Source organism: Schistocerca serialis, chromosome 4, assembly GCF_023864345.2.
Source record: "Schistocerca serialis cubense isolate TAMUIC-IGC-003099 chromosome 4, iqSchSeri2.2, whole genome shotgun sequence".
Classification (NCBI taxonomy): Eukaryota; Metazoa; Arthropoda; class Insecta; order Orthoptera; family Acrididae; genus Schistocerca; species Schistocerca serialis.
Window position 1 is genome coordinate 644,075,210 of NC_064641.1, and position 17,946 is coordinate 644,093,155.

The 17,946-nt window shown below is 39.6% G+C and overlaps 1 protein-coding gene across 3 annotated transcripts in view; it reads left to right on the forward strand.

Moving 5' to 3' along the window:
* Positions 1–17,946, forward strand: part of LOC126475503 (GATOR complex protein WDR24) — a 122,177-nt gene that overhangs the window by 78,872 nt on the left and 25,359 nt on the right. For all 3 annotated transcript variants that reach the window (XM_050103412.1, XM_050103411.1, XM_050103410.1), the window contains one exon: positions 8,249–8,469. In XM_050103412.1, the coding sequence (XP_049959369.1) occupies positions 8,249–8,469 (221 nt within the window). The remainder of the gene's footprint in view (positions 1–8,248; positions 8,470–17,946) is intronic.

The following is a 17,946-nucleotide window of genomic DNA, read 5'->3' on the forward strand; positions in this document are numbered from 1 at the left end:
AAGAAATGCCTTTCTTTCAGTGATTGCCACTCCAACTCACACTCACATCCATGATACTCTCTTCCCTTTGTCACAATAATACAAAACAAGCTGCCCTTCTCTGTACTTTTTTGATGTCTGCTGTGAACCCTATCTGGTAAAATCCCACACAGTGCAGAAATACTTCAAAAGAAGATGGATAAGCCTAATGTAGGCAGTTCCTTTACTGGATTTGTTGAATCTTGTAAACATTCTGCTAGTAAAATAGTCTTTTGTTCACCTACTCACAGCTTTTCTGTGTGATGGTTCCAATTTCCGTTGTTCATAATGGTAATCCCTAGATATTTAGATGAACTGACAGCTTTATATTTGTGTGATTTGTCATGTAACTGAAATTTAATGGATGACACACACACACACACACACACACACACACACAGAGCCTCTGGCAGCTGAAGCCACACGACGAGCAGCAGCAGTAGTGCATGATGGGAGAGGTAATGGGTGGGGGTAAGGAGGTGGCTTGGGTGGGGAGGGGGAAGGATAGCATGGTAGGGGTGCGGTACGGTGAAGTGCTGCTAGGGAGTGTGCAGGGATGAGGTGGAGAGAGGGTAGGGCAGCTAGGTGCAGTCAGGAGGTTAGATGGAGTGCGGTGGGGGGAGAGGTGGGGAGAGGGGTAGTCAAAAAGGAGAGAAGTAAAAAGACTGGGTATGTTGGTGGAACAAAGGGCTGTGTAGTGCAGAATTAGGAACAGGGAAGGGGCTGCTAGATGGGTGACCTCTACTGCAAATAGAAGTCAGCGATATGGGTAATCAGCATACTCAGAGGGAATGTAATTGGTATACAACTGGAAGGCTTACCTTTATTAAGTGATGTAAGCTATTTCACTAAACCCAGTGTATCTATATCTAAGTAACTCATCAGGCTGTTGTAGTTTATTTGAATCATGGAATATTTATTACGCCTTGTTTGGTAAAGATATTTCAGAAAACCATGTTTAGTAAGTCTGCTTTAGTGGCACTGTCATTGGAAACATTTTCATTATTATAGTAAAGGTATTGATTGCATCTTGCTGCTGGTGTACTTTACGTTTGAGCAGTATTTTTTGGATTTTCTGCCATATTTTGAGATAGAGTTTCATTGTCGAAACTATTAAAAGCATTTCCATTGAAACCCGTGCTAAATTTTGAGTTTCTGTAAAACATCACCAATCATGGAGATTTTGCATTCTTTTAAATCTGGTGTGCTTTGTTCATTGCTTCAGCAACAATGTGCTGATGTGTTTTGTTTACCATGGGGAATCCGTTCCATCTGTTTGTAATTTACTATCTTTTTACCTGTGACTTTGCCTATGTACACATATGTTGTATAGTTGCACACACATATTCTGATTTTCTGCTGTTTTACACTCTGGAGAGGATGTTAAATTTATTTGTGATATTCAACCTTGTGGCATGATCATAGATCCTGAAACATATTGAAAAAATTATTAGCTCACTGCAGTGCTCATTCTCTTGACCAGGTGGACACAGTGTGCAGCAAAAATAAGAGAGATATTTGCTTCATACTTTTTGAAGTATTTCAAGTCAACTGATTACAGGAAAGAAATAACAACAGATTGTTAAAAACATTTTTAAGCGTCACCCCCTTCTCGTTCCCATCCTCATGCCTAGTGCTTTTATACAAAAAGAGGAGTTGTATGTACACTAAATTTGGTTTAAGTTGCACGAGGTGTCCCTGAGTTGTGCCTTTACATCACCCATTTGCTGTCACACACACACAGCTGCAGGAATGCTTTGATTGAGCCTAGCAAGTCCAAAAAATATCAATTCAATACTAACATAGGTTGTTAGTAAATATTTTTACATGTCACCGCTTCTCATTTCCACACCCACCCTAGGGCTGGTAAGTAGGAGTATAATAACTGCACAGTATTTTTATACAAATAATGAATCATGTATAAACAAAGTTTGGTTGAAATTGCTCCAGAAATTCCTAATAATCCTCTATGTTGCCCCAGTTTCACTCCCACCTTTGTGGAAGGTAGGTGTTTGTTACTCACACAGTGCTTCTTCCCATATACAAATGATATGTGTACTGGTTGACATTGATCCAGTTGTCTAGAAGAAGATGTGGAACATAGCTGTAGACACACATTTTTAATGCACTAACTAATGAACCTAGCATTGCCTGGGTATTTATTTAGTCCAGTCTTATATAAGTCTCTGTCCATCTCCTCTCCCCGTCTCTGTCTTTCCACTTCCTCCTTCCCCAGAACACACAAATGTACATACATACATGCTTTTTTTATGGTATATAGTGGTACAGATATGCTGTGACCTCTCAATTGCCCTTAGTACTGTTTCTTTGAATTTTAAGCCCCATCTGGTCTACAATTACTTAGTTTGTAAGGAGTGGAGATTGTCACTTACGAAGGCATCAAACAAATTTTTATTTGTTTTCTTAAGTAGATTTATTTTGCGTTTATTTTTGTGGGGTTTGGATTTTTTGATATTCAGTCTCGTGGTTGGTCACTAATCCCCATATCCATCATGATATACCCTGTTTGCTAAAAGATTATTTGTTGCTAAGAGATCAAGTGTGTTATTGCAACCATTTGCACTTTGAGTAGCTTCCTGAACTATATTTTTGCCAACATATTGAGGGCAAATTGAAGTCCTCATCAACTGTAGCTATGTGAGCAGAGTACCTATTCAAAATAAGACTCAAATTTTTCTTGACCACATCAGCAACTACATCATCTGAGTTGGGAGGTCAGGAGAAAGAGGCAATTCTTAATCCGTTCCATTTATCAAGTGTAACTCCTACCCTTACTGTCTCACAGCAACTATCCACCTCAGTTTCACTATAAAATAAAACTACTTCTAGCAGCAACACACACATCACCACCAACTGAATTGAATCCATCTTTTTTGAACACAGTTATGTCACTGGTAAAAACTTTGACTGAACTGATCTCCGGGCTTAGTGAGCTTTCAGTACTTACAATAATTTACAACTACAATACCAATGGTCCCTAGGTCTGTCCATGTCATATGTTTGACTTGCACTTGTACTTTCTCTGAGACCCTTTAACCTAACAAACCATCCAGTCCACTCCAGAAAGCCCACATTACACATGGAGTCACCTTCTGTGTGTAATTGACTCCTGACCTATTAAGTGGATCTCAAAGCCTCTCCATGGCAAGTCAAGGAATTTGCAACTTAAATGGTCACAGAACTGTCTGAGCCTCTGATTCAGACCCTCCTCCTGGTTCTGTACCAAAGATTCACAATTCATCCTGTCAATGATTCTATACATGGTGAGCTCTGCCTTCATCTCACAAGCGTGACTGGCTCTCTTACCACTTCGGATAGCCATCCCAAACCAGAGAGAATCTCTACAAACCCAAAGTGACACACATCTTTAGTACTGACGTGAGCCACCACCTGCAGTTGGCTGCATCCCGTGCTCTTCATGTCACCTGTAAGGACCTATTCCATATCTAGAGTGATTCCCCCCTCCAATTTGCAAAAGGGCAATCAATCACAGCTGGCCCAGGATCTTTATCAGCCACAGAAAGTGCCTGAAAACTGCTTGTCAGACAGACTGGGTAGGTTTGCCGACTGGTCCCTTGGAAAGTCTTCTGCTGCCTGCCACCCCTTGAAATGACTTTCCACTCAACCATGGGCGAGGGGCTAACCTCAGTATCTCAATGTAAACAGTAATGAGGCCAACCACAGTAGTAAGCTAACCAGGGGTACGTGTAACATGTGAGGTCCAGCCACAGCTCCCACACACACACAAACTTGCTCATTGTGCGTGCCCATTGGCAACAAGCTCAGCTGTGTCACTGAAGTCAGCACTGCCTGGATCTGTGAATGAAGAATCATCAGCTTGACCCACATCTGAACACTGCATTCACAGACACACTCCATGCTAAAGATGGTGGGAAATTACACTACAGAAACATGTGAGAAATTTATGATAAACTACAGAAACATACAAACAAATCTAAACAAGTAACTTACATCTACTAAAAAGCTCATAAAGAGATCTCTCAAACAATCTAGTGTCCCACTGCTGCTTGTACAGAGGTTAGTGCTTGACTGAGATCTACAACAGCCATTGACTGTTCAGAAAAAAAATGGCAATGGTGATATAGATTATGCAAATCTACAATACAGAAATACTAAAATGCTAAACTGTGTCTCATAAATATACAAACTTACAAGACATTTTATAATTAAACTACAAACAAAAACAAAATGAAGCCAAAATTAGCATAAGGAGAGCCATGTGTGAAGCATTCATCTGGTTTGAAAGTAAAATTCTATCCACCAACTTGACAGAAAATTGTAAGAAGTTTTGGCCTTACGTTAAAGGAGCAAACGGATCGAACCCATCTGTCCCAGTGCTCTGTGACCATAATGATACAGCAATGGAGGATGACAAAGAGAAGGATGAAGTACTAAACATATTTTTCCAAAACTATTTCACACAAGAAGATTGCACTGTATATCTCTTTTAAATCGTTGCCTGAATGACAGATACTGAAATAAGTGACCATGGGATAGAAAATCAACCGAAGGTGCTTAACTGCGGAAAGAAGACCGCTGGACATGTCATGATACCAGTAGGATTCTACATAAAAGTATGTGAGAAAACTTGCCTCTCTTCTAGCAACAGTGTACCATAAGTCTCTGGAGGAGTAAAGCATTCCTAATGAAGTGAAAAATGCAAAGGTCATTTCCATTTTCGAGAATGGTCGTCGAACAGATGCACAAAACTAAAGGCCTACATCTCTGATGCCAGTCTGTTATAGAATTTTGGAACTTGTTTTATGCTCGCATATTACAACTCTGGAGACCAAAAGTCTCCACTGTAGGAATCAACATGAGTTCTGAAAACAATGATCATGTGAAACTCGAATTGTAACTATGTCCCTAGACTTTGGAAAGACATTCAATACAGTTCCACATTACCATTTAAGGAACAAAATACGAGTGTATGGAATATCAGACCAGCTGTGTGATTTAATTGAAGAGTTTGTGATTGGAATGGAGAGTTTCTAACAAACAGAACACAGGAAGTCATTCTCAATGGAAAGAAATCTTCAGACATAAAAGTAACTTCAGGCATACTCCAAGGGAGGGGCATGAGACCACTACATTTCACTATATAGCTTTTCGTGTATGATGGTGTTATATACAGAGAACTTGCAGTTCTAGAAAATTGTAGTGAGATACAGAAAGACCTGGAGATGGTTGACATTTGATGCAAGAAGTGGTAATTGTTCATAAAAATAAACAAATGTAACATATTGTGTCTACATAAACAGAAAGATTCATTGTTGTATGATTACGCGACTGCAGAACAATCGCTGCAAGCAGTTATGTCCATGAAGTATCTAGGCGTATGCGTACAGAGCAATTTGAAGTGGAACAACCACATAAAATTAATTGGAGGTAAGGCAGATTCCAGACTCAGATTCATAGGAAGAATCCTGAGGAAATTTAGTCCATCAATGAAGGGAGTGGCTTACAAAACTCTTATTTGACCAGTGCTTGAACATTGCTCATCAGTCTGGGATACGTACCAGATAGGATTGACAGAGGAAATAGAAAAGATCGAAAGATGAGCAAAGCAGTAGAGCAGTCTTACACAAATTCATTAATGTCATACATATTTAGAAACTATTTACTGAAATATAACTAGTGACATTTCTTGAGAAAATGAATTGAAAGTTCTCCTGTTTAAAATTCAGTGTGTGAATATAATAAATTTAAATGTTAATAATTTTGTTTCACATGTTCTTATAGTGACTGAAGCTTGTAAAACCATATTTGATCATTCATGTGTGGACTAAGGTCTGTTTCCTTTATGTTGTTCTGCATCTGAGGCAAATGTCCTTTCTTCTAGTGTGGTAGTACGAACTTCATTACACTTGCCTGCTTCCTTTCAATTTTGTACAAAAAATTGTATCAATTTATATAAATACAATAGATATATTATGAGATATTTACGTTTTACAAATGGTGAGTGGCAGGACTCTCTATATCAGGGCTGGCCAAATCCTGTGCACTGTGCAAAAGTGCGGAAGTAGGGCACAGATGTGTACATCTCAGCCAGTGAGCAAAGCAGAACAGCGACATCTGTGAGTAGCTCATATACCAAATGAGCAGCGACGGCTCCACTGCCTTCTTTATGCGGTACCGGGAGGACCGAAGCACACCCAGTCGTGCTTCCCTCTGGAGACTGTAGCCTTGCATGAGGCATACGGAGAAATGGCAAGTATGCAATAAAGCAAAGAATGAGAGATCTGAGTTCTCAGTCATGTAAATATGACTGGGAGCTGCAACTCTTCTTTACAGCAGTACCTGAGAACTCAGTGTTTGCTGTGCTGCTGAATAATAGGCTGTTAGCACAAGTTCACAATTGAAAGACACTATAACTCATTTCATAAAGACAAGTGTAGTGTACTGAACAGTGAGAAATGGCAAGCCAAATTCAGCATGGTTAAGAAAATGGATGAGGCACATCAACAGGTTTTTAATGTGAGTCATACTAATCTATAGGTCTTGAACTCTTCATTTCTTGTGTTTTCTTCTGTTTTACTTTACAGTCTTCCAGAATGACAATTTGTATGGCAAGCAAGTTTCAAAATTCCAGTAAGAGTAGCATGATCCGGGAAACCATTTTCCGAAGGGGATTTTCTAAAAAATTCTCTCACTGATGCTGCAGAACTTTCGTGTCCCACGAATGTTAGCAGGTTTCAAGAAATCGACCTTTCTCATCACCAATGATAAACATGTTTTGGATTTCTTTCTTTTTCTGATTTAAAACTGCTATTTACTAACTGTGCCTCACCCTGCTCCATGTTACACGGGTGAACATTGTTGCCTGAAAAATCTGATATGAAACCAGTTGTTCAAGTTATACATACATGCTTAAAAATTATCCTGTAATTACTGAGAGACATGTGTGATACCCGTACCATGAAGAATATTTAGGTACCTAGTGTGGGCATAAACCAATACCGCATATTTATGCACCATTTGTTTGTATGTTTTGTTTTAGAATTGTTACGTTTGTTGGTAGGGCAATGGAATAACACAGTACCTTTCCATCATTGCGTTACACACTGTAAAAAGAGCACAAGAGTGCCCAGGTACAAGCAAAGCGGCGACATCTGTGCTTAGAGACATACACTAAATAAGCAGTAATGGTTCGGTTTCCCTGTCTCACGTCTAGTAAGTGTACACACTGCAACCAGGCAGTTGTACATGTGCAGCAGCTCTGCACATGTGCAGAATTTATGGCCAGCCCTCCTCTATATCCTTATCCATGCATTATCATAACTGAATATTTCTGCAATATTAATATTCTACTGAGATGTATATTTGCAGCACAGCCCTTCAATTCCACACCATAATCAAGATGTGGGTAAATTATGCTGTAATATGCCGTATGTAATGTTTTGCTCAAGATTACTTTTTATAGCTGAGTGACCAGCTGTAGGCTACAACTAATTGTGCCACATATAGAGTTAATGTAGTTTATTCATTGAAGGTTTTGTCTTAATAGAATGAATTCAATGTAGAGAGCATCCACTGCTGTGATATTACATATTGTGACCACTTCCATTTGGTGTGGGTTGACTATTTTAAATGTTAGGAACTTTGATTTCATTATATTATTTTTCAACCCCTGATGAAAAAAATAAGAAGTTAATAATTTAGGTTTAAAGTGGACCACTTATCAAATAGCAGAAGAATTGAGGCATCAAAGGGCATACAAAGAAGAATGAAAACTTTGCTAGTTTTCAGAATAAATCCTTTGATGAGCTACAGTACAAATACACCCCTCACATCACCAGTTAAAACTGTTTACTATTTTTCCCATAAAACAAGGGAGAGGTGTCAGCATAGCTCACCATGTGTGAGTTGAGGCTGCGAAGAGGTGGGGGGAGGTGTTTGTGTAATATTACTGTTGTACTCTAGAAAGAGAAAAGGGCCAAAAATTGAATGGCTGGGAACATGCAGTGTTACTGTATAGCATTCTATTTTGAACAAGAATTCTGTGCAGTGTTCGTGATTCATTAAGTAACTGGGCAGTAGCTGCATGGATGAGCTCTTGATATTATATGCCTTCAGTTTCTTAAGCAGCAGTTCATGGTTAATAGTTAAACACTTTTGAAATATTTGAAAATATGTCTGTTGTCTGAGTACTAGACAGATGTCTATTCACTGTTATTTCTGTAAACAGGTCAGTGTTGTGTGGAATCTGGTAAAAACTCTATATGCAAGTTCCGATCAACTGCAGGCACCATTACCAGTTGGGTGTAATGTTTCACGTGATGAGTCAGTCTTGAGTGTCGACATGGTAGATGGAGATCAGCGTACTGAAACACCAACAGTTGTAACAGTGCCACAAGCCAGTGGTGATGATGAAACTGAGACTGATGAAACTCCTGACCTGCCAAGGAGGTAGATGTTCACTTTTTTAAAGTACATGTAACATACAGCATTACTGCAGTTTGTAAATTTGCTCTCCATACTACTGGAAATTATAGGTTGAGGATGTGTACCTAAGTAATTGACATGTTAAATACTAACTTGTTTCCAAACCGATTTTTCACTCTGTGGCGGAGTGTGTTCTGACTTGAAACTTCCTGTCAGATTAAAACTGCGCTGGACCAGGACTCGAACCTGGAAAATTTGCCTCTGCTTTTGCAGAGGTCCCAGGTTCAATCCGGCACACAGTTTTAATTTGCCAGGAAGTTTCTATCTTGCTTCTATTTAATTTTTTTTTTTTCTATTAATTATGTGCATGAGAACTCACTCTAATGTGGAAGATTTTAACTTACTGACAAATAGTAATAATTTTACCGCTATGCATATGGCTGTGTAACAGCAGTTTACAACTGTAGCATGAGTGCATATTGATGTAATAATAATAATAATAATGTTTTATGGCTACTGGCGTAAGTCTTTCAGTTTGGTGCCACTTCAATGGCTTGTGTAACTCATGAGTTACACAAGCCACTGAAGAGTGGGCAGGAATTTGTGTATCCATTGTGGCAAGGCCTTATTTTCCATGTACATATGTGGTGACAGAACCTCTAATTAAAGCTACTCAAACATAGAAAGAACATTACATACCAAAGAGCAATAGGCTACTACAAATGAACGGAGGTCGTCAGAGATGATGTTATCCATAATAGGGTCATCTGGTAAGAGGAAGGAAGTTAGTGGTGGCACAAAAGGATAGGATGAGAAGCAAATGAATGCATACATAAGATTTGAAAAACTGAGTATTTGCTGTAACATAGAAGATATCAGTAAAGATGCTTGGACACACAATGTCGATGCAGATGACATGAAATACCTCACTGTTTAGAAAAGTAAGTGTAGCCATGGTGCCTCTTCACCATACAACAATTTGGGCTCATCATTTAACACCAGTACTTCATAAATCTGCGATCTTCAGCTTGTACTTTAGTCCCTTTAGCCTCCTGGCCTCAATATATGCTAATCTCTTCGGTGACATAAATATGCATTCTTACATATGATGGAAAAACTAACCCTGCATCATTGTGTGTGTGTGTGTGTGTGTGTGTGTGTGTGTGTGTGTGTGTGTGTGTGTGTGTGTGAATTTGTAGTGCAACCATTCTTTCATCATTTGTATGTGTAATTTCACTTCCAGCTTAGTAATCTAATTGCAGCAAAGAGGTGACCACAGTTAGGAGAAAAATGTTGTGAAAGCCCCAAACCACTGTCCCATACTGAATACTGCCTATTTTTTCTGTGTAACAACATTTACATCTTGTTATATCAAAACTGCAACTATAGAAGCTGCATTTAAGTTTTTTGTTCAACTGAGTTGTGTTGTTAAGGCCCGTAACTATGATAATATGTGTTTCGGAAGTATTCTGTTGTATCACATCAAGAGCTGACACCCAGAAATAAATAACAAAATGAATTCGTAATAAATGCCAAGATGATTTACTTTTAAAGTTTTATCATGATTCCTGATGACTGATTTAGTGGTGCAATTCTTAAAAGCTGCTGAGAACATACACTAGCTGATCAGAAGTATCTGGACACCCATATGTAATGTGGAACTGACCACTACATTTTTACAAGAGACAGATTCTCTGGTATTAAAGGAGGCAGAGAATACTGTGATGTTAGTAGAAAAGCAGTAACAACAAGGGGTTTGGTCATGAGAGCTCAGTGTCTTCAAACGTGGACTATTCGTTGGATGTCATCTGAGTAACAAATCAATGAGGGACATCTCAACCTTTCTAAATTTGCCCAGATCAACTGTTGTGGTCAACTGCACCAACACCGATTAAAAGTTAACTGCAGTTAAGTCGACATTTAACCCTGATCAACATAAAACTTAACTGCACCAACCTTGTTTAAAGTTAAACGAGGAAGTTAATCACAGATAAAGGTGACTGAGGTTGGCCGCTCATTTATCTTGAATTGATTGCAATTAAAATGAAGTAAACATGTTGCCATATTAAGATGGCAGTGCATTTTGATGTTTTGGATAACATAGAAGACGAAGAAATGTTATATTTTTACCATTTAGGTACTTGCTGCAAACATAGTGGTATACTTGTGGAAAGGGGAAATCCCTTTGAATATTATGGGGACAATAAATTTCAAGAAAGATTTTGTCCTTCAAAAGGAACAATTTGCTGATCATTATGTCCAATCAATGAGAGGTTGGAATTTCTTACTTATCCAAGTAATCCTGTCTCGCCCGTGAACAGACTTTTAATGACATTAAGGGCATATACATCTGGTGCATTTAATATAGTTATTGGTGTCAATGCTAATGTGCATAGTGTACAACAAACAAAGAATTATTAGTGATGTATTGGGTATCATAGCAGAAATATCTCCACATAAATACAGTTCCCTTCTCGAGCAGAATTGTTGTTGTTGTTGTTGTTGTTGTTGTGGTCTTCAGTCCTGTGACTGGTTTGATGCAGCTCTCCATGCTACTCTATCCTGTGCAAGCTTCTTCATCTCCCAGTACCTACTGCAGCCTACATCCTTCTGAATCTGCTTAGTGTATTCATCTCTTGGTCTCCCTCTACGATTTTTACCCTCCACACTGCCCTCCAGTTCTAAATAGGCGATCCTTCGCTGTCTCAGAACATGTCCTACCAACCGATCCCTTCTTCTAGTCAAGTTGTGCCACAAGCTCCTCTTCTCCCCAATTCTATTCAATACCTCCTCATTAGTTATGTGATCTACCCATCTAATCTTCAGTATTCTTCTGTAGCACCACATTTCAAAAGCTTCTATTCTCTTCTTGTCTAAGCTATTTATCGTCCACGTTTCACTTCCATACATGGCTACACTCCATACAAATACTTTCAGAAACGACTTCCTGACATTTAAATCTATACTTGATGTTAACAAATTTTTCTTCTTCAGAAACACTTGCCGTGCCATTGTGATTCTACATTTTATATCCTCCCTACTTCGACCATCATCAGTTATTTTGCTCCCCAAATAGCAAAACTCCTTTACTACTTTAAGTGTCTCATTTCCTGATCTAATTCCCTCAGCATCACCCGACTTAATTCGACTACATTCCATTATCCTCATTTTGCTTTTGTTGATGTTCATCTTATACCCTCCTTTCAAAACACTGTCCATTCCATTCAGCTGCTCTTCCAAGTCCTTTGCTGTCTCTGACAGAATTACAATGTCATCGGCGAACCTCAAAGTTTTTATTTCTTCTCCATGGATTTTAATTCCTACTCCGAATTTTTCTTATGTTTCCTTTACTGTGTGCTCGATACACAGATTGAATAACATCGGGGATAGGCTACAACTCTGGCTACAACCCTTGCTACAACCCTGTCTCACTCCCTTCCCAACCACTGCTTCCCTTTCTTGTCCCTTGACTCTTACAACTGCCATCTGGTTTCTGTACAAATTGTAAATAGCCATTCGCTCCCTGTATTGTACCCCTGCCACCTTCAGAATTTCAAAGAGAGTATTCCAGTCAACATTGTCAAAAGATTTCTCTAAGTCTACAAATACTAGAAACATAGGTTTGCCTTTCCTTAATCTATCTTCTAAGATAACTCATAGGGTCACTATTGCCCCACATGGTCCAACATTTCTACGGAATCCAAACTGATCTTCCCCGAGGTCAGCATCTACCAGTTTTTTCATCTGTCTGTAAAGAATTCGCGTTAGTATTTTGCAGCCGTGACTTATTAAACTGATAGTTCAGTAATTTTCACTCCTGTCAACACTTGCTTTCTTTGGAATTGGGATTATTATATTCTTCTTGAAGTCTGAGGGTATTTCGCCTGTCTCATACATCTTGATCACCAGATGGTAGAGTTTTGTCAGGACTGGCTCCCCCAAGGCTGTCAGTAGTTCTAATGGAATGGTGTCTACTCCGGGGGCCTTGTTTCGACTCAGGTCTTTCAGTGCTCTGTCGAACTCTTCACACAATATCATATCTCCCATTTCATGTTCATCTACATCCTCTTCCATTTCCATAATATTGTCCTCAAGTACATCACCCTGGTATAGACCCTCTATATACTCCTTCCACCTTTCTGCTTTCCCTTCTTTGCTTAGAACTGGGTTTCCATCAAAGCTCTTGATATTCATGCAAGTGGTTCTCCTTTCTCCAAAGGTCTCTTTAATTTTCCTGTAGGCAGTATCTATCTTACGCCTAGTGAGATAAACCTCTACATCCTTACATTTGTCCTCTAGCCATCCCTGCTTAGCCATTTTGCACTTCCTGTCGATATCATTTTTGAGATGTTTGTATTCCTTTTTGCCTGCTTCATTTACTGCAATTTTATATTCTCTTCTTTCATCAATTAAATTCAATATTTCTTCTGTTACCCAAGGGTTTCCACTAGCCCTCGTCTTTTTACCTATTTGATCCTCTGCTGCCTTCACTATTTCATCCCTCAAAGCTACCCATTCTTCTTCTACTGTATTTCTTTCCTCCATTCCTGTCAATTGTTCCCTTGTGCTCTCCCTGAAACTCTGTACAGCCTCTGGTTCTTTCAGTTTATCCAGGTCCCATCTCCTTAAATTCCCACTTTTTTGCAGTTTCTTCAGTTTTAATCTACAGTTCATAACCAATAGATTGTGGTCAGAGTCCACATCTGCCCCTGGAAATGTCTTACAATTTAAAACCTGTTCCTAAATCTCTGTCTTACCATTATATAATCTATCTGGTACCTTTTAGTATCTCCAGGGTTCTTCCATGTATACAACTTTCTTTCATGATTCTTGAACCAAGTGTTAGCTATGATTGTTATGCTCTGTGCAAAATTCTACTAGATGGCTTCCTCTTTCATTTCTTAGCCCCAATCCATATTCACCTACTATGTTTCCTTCTCTCCTTTTCCTACTCTCGAATTCCAGTCACCCACGACTATTAAATTTTCGTCTCCCTTCACTACCTGAATAATGTCTTTTATCTTATCATACATTTCATCAATTTCTTCGTCATCTGCAGAGCTAGTTGGCATATAAACTTGTACTACTGTAGTAGACGTGGGCTTCGTGTGTATCTTGGCCACAATAATGCGTTCACTATGCTGTTTGTAGTAGCTTACCCATACTCCTATTTTTTTTATTCATTATTAAACCTACTCCTGAAATTACCCCTATTCGATTTTGTATTTATAACCCTGTATTTACCTGACCAAAAGTCTTGTTCCTCCTGCCACCGAACTTCACTAATTCCCACTATATCTAACTTTAACCTATCCATTTCCCTTTTTAAATTTTCTAACCTACCTGCCCGATTAAGGGATCTGACATTCCACGCTCCGATCCGTAGAACACCAGTATTCTTTCTCCTGATAACGACGTCCTCTTGAGTAGTCTTCACCCTGAGATCCAAAGGGGGGACTATTTTACCTCCGTAATATTTTATCCAAGAGGACGCTATCATCATTTAATCATACACTAAAGCTGCATGTCCTCGGGAAAAATTATGGCTGTAGTTTCCCTTTGCTTTCAGCTGTTCGCAGTTCCAGAACAGCAAGGCCATTTTGGTTAGTGTTACAAGGCCAGATCAGTCACACATCCAGACTGTTGCCCCTGCAACTACTGAAAAGGCTGCTGCCCCTTTTCAGGAACCACACGTTTGTCTGGCTTCTCAACAGATACCCCCTCCGTTGTGGTTGCACCTATGGTACAGCTATCTGTATCATGTATTGTAGAGGCACGCAAGCCTCCCCACCAACAGCAAGGTCCATGGTTCATGGGGGGGAAGGGGGAGGGGGAGGGGGGAGAGCAGAATTACGCTCCATGAAAGATGGTTTCAGCGTATTTCCTGGAGCCATTGGTGTGGTGGATTTCAGTGCTATGGCACTATAACGATCTATCAAAAGCATGTCTTTTTTGTGCAGTTCGTCATAGTTAAATATCTAATAATGTTGTTTGTAGATATAATTTTTACACATTGTATACTTATTCAGAGAGCTTCCTACCCTGTTGAAGCTGTAGCCTAATTGATAGTGCCGTGAGCTGTGAAGGGGTAGGTAACAGGTTAACATCCATCTCCTTTCAGTGATTTTTTATTTCACCTTTTGTTTTTGTAAAAAGTTATGGTTTTTCTTCTTAATTTAATAGCGGTATTACATGCAGTAGTTGACATTATTTACTATAAATATTATTTACTATAAATAATGTATTTCCTACAATTCTTGTTGCAAAGTCCAACGTCTGGAATGTTACCCCAGTGGCCAGAAATCTTAACGTAACAGGCAGTCTGTGTTAGAAAGTAAACGCATGTTACTCATTGGAAGTTTTTGCGGTTATGAAACTTTGTGGAAACTATATTTATCTCTTGGTTTTATGGACAGCCTCATTTTTGTATCTTGTTGATAAATACCTTTTTCGGTGGTGATAAGCAGCTTCAAAAAAATATCCTCTTTCATGCAAATGAAATGACAGTGGCAAGTAAGTGCCCTCCACCACACACCGTTGGGTGGCTTGCGGATTATAAATGTAGATGTAGATGTAGAAATCATGAAACAAAACTCAATCTAGAAAGCTATATGATGATGTACTTCACAGTGATGGTAGTCAGTGTAACAACAAGAATATGGGCAGTATGCATACACAAACTCACATTAGACATTTAACTGTGTTCAATTTAAAACAAAAAATGGGATAAAGTTTCAGTTGAGTTAATGAATAAGTTCTGCTAGTATATATCTCACATCATTGTACAGTATTATTCGCTGTTCAAGCCTTTGACAAGTCCTGAATCTTCTTAACACTATACCAGCTTTTTTGTTTTTTTCTGTTCTAAAATTTTCACTTTGCACCCAACCAACTCTAAAATGATATCATTTCAAATTTTGAGAAATTAGGCCTTCTTTTCTTGTTCTCCATAGCGCATAATGATACCCATTTTATGACGACAAAATGAAAAGTGCACATAGTACCACAAACAACAATTATCATTATCTTTGCATGTATAGTGGGTGCTTTCCTTTGTAACACACAGAGTTAACTACGGTCAAATTCCCGGTTAGCTAAACCCATTTAATGTTGGTGCAGTGCAGGGCAACTTAATCATGATTAAGCTTTAATTGTGATCACGGGACCGTCAGTTGTTTGATTTTTAATCACTTTCGGTGCAGTTGACCATTGGTGATGTGATTATGAAGTGAAAACATGAAGAAACAACCACTGCTAAACCAAGTCTAGGTAGGCCTCATGTACTGATGGACATGGGCCACCGAGCATTGTGGAAGGTAGTTGTAAAATCTCACATGAAATCAGCGGACTCACTAATGAATTCCAAAGTACTACCAGCATTCCAGCTAGCACAATGACTGCATGAAGGGAGTTAAAAATTATGAGGTACAGTGATCAAGCAGCTTTTCATAAGCCACACATTTCTGTAGTCAGTATTAAGCAATGCTTGAGATGGTATAAACAGTGGCACACTGAATAGTGGATAACTGGAAACAAGTTACTCGTAGTGATGAATCATGTTATACTCTGTGGCAATCCGATGGAAGCATTTGAGCTTAGTGGATACATGGGGAAAATTAATTGTGACCATATGTAGTGTCAATAGTGAAGTACGGAGGAGGTGGTGTTATGGAATGCAAGTGCTTTTCGTGGTTAGTGTGTGGTCCCCATGTTTCACTTAATAAAATGCCAAATGCATAATGGTATGGACACCTATTTCAGCATTACGTGTTGCATACAATAAGGAACACTTTGGGAATGATAAATGTTTGTATATGCATGACGTAGTACCCTGTTATGAAGCAGCATCTGTGAGGTAACTGTTTATTCACAATAACTTTCTTTAAATGGGCTCGTCTGCCCAGGGTCCTGATGTGAACCCAGTGGACGACCTTCTGGATGACTTTGTTCCAGACCCCAGTGTCCTTATTTCAGCTCTCCAGGAGAAATTGGCTGCTGTTCTTCTGTAGACATTCAGACACCTCTTTGAAAGTGTTCCCAGCAGAGTTTAAACTGTCATAAATGCAAAGTATTGACACATACCATATTAATGTCCACTAATAGGTTTTGACCAGATAGTGTATGCTCTCTCTTGGTAGAGCAATGGGCTGTGGATAATCTTATCAGAAATGTAGTAAAGTTGTCAACATTTTACTAGAAATTAGCATTAAAACAACATTGGAATTGTATAAATTTGTATTATTAACACTGAATATAATCTAAATATCATTAAACAACTGAAATTTCTCATTCAGCTAAAGTAAATGAGGGAATCATTGGTGAAAGATTGGTATAGCATCAATGTCTGCAGGTGTTGAAAGGAAGGTTAAGAAAGGTAGGACAATATTTATCCTTACCATGGGCAGCCATGAACATATGACAGATTATCAGAGCAGTTAATATTAAATATGTATACATAGGCAGAGCATCAGAGGATAAAATTAGGCATCCATTGATCTGCAGTATGTAGACATTGTACACTGTTGGCCACCGTAAACGCAACACCCTGAAGGAAGCATCCAAATCAAGTGAAATTTACCCCATAGGTTTGCAGCGATGAGATATGCAACAGATTAGAATTTCAGCGCAGACGCACATCACGTGCACCTGTGGCGCCACCTCATAGCGCCATTTAAGGCTTGGCGATTTCGACGAGTGTACGTTTGGCACGTGTGTTTACCTTGTGGTTGTTTCACAAGACGATCAGTTATGCCTCGTAGACAACAGCGAACATCGTTTGATCAAGTATCCGAGTTCGACAGAGGAAGGATAGTGGCTTACCGAGATTGTGGATTATCATACAGAGAAATCGCTAGTCGTGTTGGACGAAACCAAACAACTGTAATGCGAATATGTGACCGTTGGATGCAGGAGGGTACGACGGACCGACGTGGTGGATCGCATTCACCTCGGTGCACCACTGCATGTGCTGATCGGCAAATTGTGCGCATGGCAGTGACGGATCGCTCAGTGACATCCCGAACCATAGCACAGCACATTGCGTCTGTAACGCATCATCCAGTGTCTGCGCGTACCATTCGACGCCGTTTACAGAAGAGTGGTCTGTCCGCAAGACGTCCATTGCTTCGTCTACCATTGACGCAGAACCACAGACATCTCCGTCGCCAATGGTGTGATGACAGACGGATGTGGACGGCAGAATGGAATGACGTTGTCTTTACTGACGAGGCACGCTTCTGTCTGCAGCACCACGATGGTCGGATTCGAGTGTGGAGACACCGTGGAGAGAGGATGCTGGACAGCTGCATTATGCACCGCCACACTGGTCTTGCACTGGGTATTATGGTATGGGGCGGTATTGGATATTACTCTCGCACGCCTCTAGTACGCATTGCCGGTACTTTAAATAGCCGGCACTACATATCTGAGGTGCTGGAGCCAGTTGTCCTTCCTTACCTTCAGGGCTCGGCCACAGCCGTATTTCAACAGGATAATGCGCGA